Source organism: Lepeophtheirus salmonis, chromosome 4 (genome assembly GCF_016086655.4).
Source record: "Lepeophtheirus salmonis chromosome 4, UVic_Lsal_1.4, whole genome shotgun sequence".
NCBI classification, from domain to species: domain Eukaryota; kingdom Metazoa; phylum Arthropoda; class Copepoda; order Siphonostomatoida; family Caligidae; genus Lepeophtheirus; species Lepeophtheirus salmonis.
Window position 1 is genome coordinate 26,139,802 of NC_052134.2, and position 7,117 is coordinate 26,146,918.

Here is a 7,117-nt window from a genome sequence, read left to right on the forward strand (position 1 = left end):
CTTAAATATGTTAATCTCATTTTATTGTAATTAATTATTTAAGTATTGAAAGATGTTTTTCATTATTATTTAAGATTAGTTTAAATCATTCACAATATAATAATAATTGTGGTATAATATGTAATGTTCATTATCATTAAAAGTATGGAGTAAATTTGTTTGTATTTTAAAAAAAAGGAAAAATTGAAAAGCTATTCAGAAAATGACATATATTTCAGTTAAACATCAATTTTTATTTGTCAAATTTAAATGCAAACGAATCTCCGGACAAATTTCTATATACTTTATTGTATCTATGAATTCAATATTCCATTGAAAATCAATTTTTTTGCACCTGAAAAAAAACGAAAATGCAATTTTCGTTTTTTTTTTTATAATAAATTTAGATTACCTCCTTAATTCGTATAGTTGTTTTTTGAGACGACAGCCACTTTGATTTATAACTCAACCCCCAATCTAGTTTCCTTGAACTCCCAAAAACATTTTTTGTGTTTTTGGGGAAAGAATAAACCCTCCTTATATGACCCCCTTAAAGATCGGCAAACTCGTCTTAGATTGGCCAGGTTCATAAGAGAAACCCATGCAAAATTTCAGCCTTGTATGCTCAATGGTGTGGGCACCATAAAGGACACACACACACAAAAAGATGTCCAACATATCCCCTTTCTATGACCATGATGTTTAGGTTCTTAATTCTTGACCTTTTCAAACAATTTTTCATATTTTTTATTAATTTAACTCAAGCGTGATTTTTTTAACACAGAGACCCCACTTTATCAAATCGACTTAAATTTAAGTTGGCTTAAGTTCAGTGACATAACAAGTTCCTAGTTTCAATTTATGTCAAATTGGTAACATTTAAAGTTCTTTTTTTACACATCCAGTTAGTATCACAAAGATGAAGTATATATGAAACTAAGAATTAAATTGATCATTCTTTTAATTAATTCGATAGTATCTATATTTAAAAAATATATATTTATATGAATATATAATATATTAATAGATACAAAACAAATTTACATAATATAAGTATAAAATAATGAATTGAAGTTGCTATTATTTAACCATTATAGATCATTCTTCCACTCATCATCCGATTTCTTTGGCGTTGATTTTTTCCTGAATTCATAATCCAAGAATTAACTGACACATTAGTCAAGGAATCATTTTTTGCATAATTATAGTCAATCATGAATACACCAGGAACATTATGAGCAGGACTGATGGATCGATTTTTTTCTAACTGCTTACAGCATTTGTTTAGCCAGCAGCATTTACAAAAGCAGCAAGAGCAGATAAGTATGATTCCTGAAAGAGCTTTTGAAAAAAAAGAAACGTATTTCATTTAACAATAATTTATAGGAATAAATATTTATGTAGAAGTAATATTACAACTCAATATTAAAGGGCCTAGTAGAAGGATTCTTCTCTGAAAAAAAATCCACTGGCAAGAGTCTATGCACATAAAAAAGTTTCCAAGAGATTTAAAAGCTTCCAAAGTATGCTCGTCTCCGTAAGGGGGCAGTAAAAAACCATTTTCAGAAGAAGAAGATTCACAGGACATAAAACATGATCTATCAATATACACTTCTTCAAACAAGCGGGATATATTTCTTGTAAAGTTCATCATTACGAATCAACCATAATACCTAATATATCGACAACTGAAATTGCTTTCCAAAGAAAAGAGAGAATGAATACCTGTACCTTTGCTGATAGACCAACTTTCCTTTTTGGTAATAGCTAAACTGAGTATCGACAGACATGCATGCGTTTACATTCACACCAAAATCATAGATCATGATTTCAAAGGAATACTCACATTTTTTTTGGGTGGCATATAGTCTGTGATATCATGTACTGCAACCAAATGTTTTTTGAGAGACTGCTGATGACCATACTCAACTGAACACAAATGGCATTTATATTCATAAATTTTATCATGGACAGTTTTTTTATGAGTTTTAAGATGTGTTCCAGTTCCAAAAGGACGTGAACATATATCACACTTGTAGTCATATATCTTATTGTGGACCAATTTAATATGTTTGTTCAATTCCTTCCTTAACCAAAACTTTTTCCCGCATATTTCACAACCGTAGTTCTTTTCTTTGGGTGTTTTTTCATGTGAGTATAAAACGTGTTCTTTGAGCGTTTGCTTATTTAAAAATTCTTTACCACATAGCTCACAAATAAACTTGGGGCGATTTTCATCATGTCTTAGAATATGAAGTCTTAGATTAGCTCTGGTAGAAATGGATTTACCACAAAGATGACAACAGTAAGGTTTAATGCCCTCGTGAACATTTGAGATGTGACACTCAAGTAGGGAGCGATGTGTGAACTTTTTGCAACATTTGTCGCATTCATATCGTTTTTTTGGATCCGATCGACGAAAAACAATTTTTTGCTGAGATTCTTTTATTTTAAAGCGCGAGGTTTCAAGGAGTTCTTTCACGGAAGGTATATCAGAATGAAAGTCTCGAATATGAGTTCGGAGATATTGTTTGATTGGATAAGCTTTACCACAATAATCACAAATAAAATCAAACGAAGTGGCATGAACAGTGTCTTTATGTTTTTTAAGATTGTTGGCTCTGCCAAATCCCTTGCCACATGTATCACATGAATATGTAGACTTAAGACCTTGATGAACGATTCTATTGTGTTCTTCCAACAAATACTTGTACATCCAAGCCTTGTCACATGATACACACTTAAATGGTTTCGGCTTCCCTCCACCGCCAAGACTTTTACTTCCAACTCCATGAGTGTGAACCTTATGTCTTAAATAACTTGAACAATGACGAAATCTTTTATTACACTTAGCACATTCATAGGGAGTCTCATATTTGGGATGGGCAGTCAAAGAGTGACGCTTCATAGAGCCAACTGAAGTGAACACGCGATCACAATGGTCGCATTTAATAATACTTGTTAGAAATGCAACTCCTATTTCATTCGTGAGTGACTCTTCCCCCACTTTATTAATTTTATCAACTTCCAAGTTATTAAACTTGTTCGTGGTGGAAGACAAAACATCATGAGCTACGATATGTGCTTTCAACTCATCCTCAGTTTTAAAATCAATTTGGCAATGCATACATTGAAATATGAGCTCTTCCGAGGAGGTGGACTGTGCAATTTCATAGTTTTGTTTGGCATTCATACTCTCTCCATGGACTAACTTAAGAACAGGAACCTTCAGTCCAGGATGTTTAGCACCACAATGCTTCAAAACTTTATCATAAGTAGGCATTAATGTTTTACAGATATTACATAAAAATTCACTTGTAGGGGAATCGATTTCATATGTAGATGAAAAGACATTGGACTTTTCACAAACTTTTCTAGAGACAGGATTGAGGGTTTGAATGGCATTGGTGATAGTAGGCTTGTCATTGTCAACTACAGGACATAGAATATCTACAGGAGGCAAAAGAAATTCTTCTATGTCATCCACTTTGGAAGGATTTAAAGAGCTATTAGAGGTCGAATGCAGAAGGTCGTCAACCTTGGCCTCTTCAAATCTCTTAGACTCGGCCTTTAAATGAGTGTTGAGGGGAAGTGCATCCTCAGCAATCACTATTTCTGAGGGAGGAAGATCGTGGAATGAGCAAATCTCATTGATCAAAACGGTTGCTGTAAGAGTTAGCTCTATCTTAGAGGATTCCACTCCTGCAGAACCTATCCACAAACTATCAAGGGTCTTCTTCACAACTTCCGTATAAGGGGATGCCCCCATTGATATCTTATCAAATAACTTGTTTATCATTATGTCCATCGATCCCATCTGAAACACAAAAGGACACTCAAAGTCCTCATTATCAATGTTAAAGGCTTCACTTACCCTCACTCACTCCATACAATAACTTGAATCAATAATCATTTATTCATGTTGATATATGCTTACAAAAATCATAAATAAGAGCGCTTCTGTAACACATGCTTCGAATTTTAATCTAAATTTACTTTATATTAATAAATGATAATATCATTTAATAATAATTTTATTTATAATTAAGTTTAATCCAAATTTTAAGTATAGATATATCTGTATCCGATTTTTAATGAGTATCACTTATCAGACAATATCATAATTCATAATATATCAGTTATCAGCTTGCCATGGAACAATAAGATTTTTATATCTGGAGGAGTACTAGCTAAATCACGCAACCTTTTGTGACTAAAAACATCATTTTTGATGGTGCAATTAATTTCGTGATTGGATACTGCAGAAAACCTTATTACCGAGTACAATTTTGCAGAATGACCACATTTGCCAAACGGATACTTTGTTGAATGGACACTTTGGTGAAAAAAATAATAAATAAGATGATTATTCATAATGCAATAATATGTAATTAGAATTCCCATTCATGGTACACAAATTTTAAAAGATAAAATGTTTAATTATTTTTTAATAATTGATTTATTTCGTTATAAGGATGCTTTTAACTAATACTAAAATATGAACTTTTACAATTATACCAAGTATAAATTATAAATACTACTAAAAAATATCCAACTTCGGCTACTGTTTGTGTAAGATTATGTAGTCTCTTTTAAATATTGATCAATTGACCTTTTTATAAAAAAAAAATATTTAATACATTAATTTCCAGTAAATGTAGCTTCATTAAATTTCATAATATTTTGAAGATCTGCTCACAACCGGCCCCCTTCCCTCCTCTTTACTCTTTCATTGATCATAATGAAAGGATGATGTTATAATGGAAAGATCAGGTGATTTATTTTTTAACTACTTTAACTTGTACAAATACGAAAGGAATTTAGAAGAGGACAAATTCATCATTTTAAATAATCAGTTGATTCATTTTTTAAGTATTTGCCAAGGTATGCCCTTATTGGCCGGTTCTTGAGCCACTAGAGCCGAAACCGACAAAGTCGAACCGAGACTGCAATTTATTGGTTATCGTGATACTTTTGTTCCTATATAGAATATATAAAGAAAATACAATACCGAGTGTAGAAAAAGTAATGAGACCTTCTAAAAATAGTTTTGAATAGGTGTTGTTGACTAAACCTTAAAATTCCGATTATTTTTGAATAGCTTGGATTCAAGGAATACTGAAACAACTGGAAGTGCGTCTTAAAATTCCGCTCACTTTTTTCTGCATGAGGAGGCTGACACATTATTCCTTTGTTTTATAAATTATAACGAAGGAAAACGTGGTTCACAAAAGTTAATTTTCACAAATTCCCCATGAAAGACTCCAAAAACCTAACCAAATAGCGTAGGGCCATGCCAAGAGATACAATTGGCTAGAAACTAACAGCGAATTCAAGACTATGCAGTCTGCTTTTTAAATTGACTGAATTGTATCACTGAATCTGTAGATCAATCCCCTAATAATGGGAAATCACTCCTACAATGCTACCCAATACTATGAATATTGCTTGTGAATCTCTGAGACTGCTCGTTTTTAGCTTAATTTCCTTTCAAATATTTTTGGATATTATTACTGTTTAATGCTTGCCAAATGTCTAGACAACGAAATTATAGCATAGTTCAGAAGTATTCCCTTCAAATTCTAAATTATGCACTTCGATATTGCAATTTCTTCCTTTTAATTTTAGTAAACAATAATAATTATAAACATTCACAGGCGGTTGAAAGATGATGTCGCCAACGAAATGGACGAATCTGGTAACTAATTCTCATCAACATCACCACCTCCAAGACCAACGCAGGCATAAACTAGCATCAAAAGAGTGCATTACATTTGGAGAATGAAAGACAAGAGGCTCTGGAGTATGCAATGTGGAAGAGACTGTTCTTTCAGGATAAGATCTCTATGACAAACTCTCTTCGGAATCATTGCCCTCTGGGCTCTTGTTGCTTAAAACTCCAAAAGTTGTACTTGTCAACATCATACATTCAGATATGAAAGGGCTAGATATTACTGCGTGCCTGGAGGTGCAAGAAAACCTCTCCTTCAGAATTTTCTGTAACAACATCGAGCTAAATAAGATCTTAGTATCACATTGCACAAATTCAGAAAATAAAATTAACTCTGTCACTGAAGCCATCAACATTGCCACTTTTCTAGGTTCCATGGACGGTCAGACAGAGAAAGAGACATTTGACAACATTTGTGAACAGCTCCTTAATTTTTCTAACTCGGCAGAAATGGACCAAATTCAATCTTCCTAGCTCGCTTTCATAATGGAGCAAATGTTTCATCTCTTCAAACAGCCTAAAGGTAGAAGATATTCTTCCCGACTCCTTTCCGTTGGTTTGATATGAGTGACACAATGTCAGTTTTGGCCTCTACAAGAAAATATATACATCCAATGCTCTGTCACTTCCGTCTCTCAGATATCTTAGGACCGTATCCAGTGTGATTACGGTAGAAACAGGATTACCTTCATCCATACAATTTATTTTAAAGCACTAATTAGAGGCTTTAAGAACAGAAAAAAAAATGTAACACTAATTATTGACGAGATTTATTGGACCCAAAGAGTAGAGTTTATTAGAGGAAAATTTGTGGGAACTACAAATAATTAAACTGTCCTCACCTTCATGATCAAGTCATCTTCAGGGACATACATGGATGTTGTTGCCCTCATAACTTAACAGCGGAGTTCCTGTTTAATCAGTACAATCTCATCATGAGGACTCTTTGGGAAATAGGTTTCACTGTTTTGGCATTGTCTATTGACAATCACACAGTAAATAGAAAATTATACATCTATAATCTGTGTGGAGGCAATCTTCAGACCTCAATTCCTCACCCTCAAGATAGTTCAAAAGTTAGTTCATGTCCTCATCGATGCGGTCCATAATTTTAAAAAAATGCAGATAAGGGAGAACCTTGTATGTCCAAATATAAACCTTCTTGGATCGCCACCTCTGCGCCCCAACTTTGCCACGTCAGAAAAATTCATACGTTCGAATCCACCTTTAAAGTGAAGCAAGCTCAAAGCTTTCTCTCAAGGCTCTCAATCCTACATCCATCGAGAAGACTAGTGCCAAACTTGCAGATGTCATTTTCCATGAGTCAACCATTTTTTAATACCCTAATGGAATATTCTACGAAAAGGAAAATCAAACTTTTAAAAAGTTTTTATGATTTAAAACAAC

At 33.2% G+C, this 7,117-nt stretch overlaps 1 protein-coding gene across 4 annotated transcripts; it reads right to left on the reverse strand.

The window, feature by feature from the left end:
• Nucleotides 1-959: 959 nt before the first annotated feature.
• Nucleotides 960-4,292, reverse strand: LOC121115641 (uncharacterized). 4 transcript variants are annotated; one of them, XR_005863633.2, is made up of 3 exons: nucleotides 3,854-4,292; nucleotides 1,711-3,796; nucleotides 960-1,652 (listed from the first exon to the last, which is right to left on the reverse strand). XR_005863633.2 is itself a non-coding variant. In XM_040709734.2 (2 exons), the coding sequence occupies exon 2, from the start codon at nucleotides 3,794-3,796 to the stop codon at nucleotides 1,802-1,804; it is 1,995 nt and encodes a 664-aa protein (XP_040565668.1). In that variant the 5' UTR covers nucleotides 3,854-4,291; the 3' UTR covers nucleotides 960-1,801. The 4 variants fall into 4 exon arrangements, 1 of the variants encoding a protein (XP_040565668.1); XR_005863635.2 differs by having other exon boundaries at nucleotides 1,705-3,796; XR_005863634.2 differs by having other exon boundaries at nucleotides 960-1,320; nucleotides 1,396-3,796; nucleotides 3,854-4,291.
• Between the last annotated feature and the right edge of the window lie 2,825 nt (nucleotides 4,293-7,117).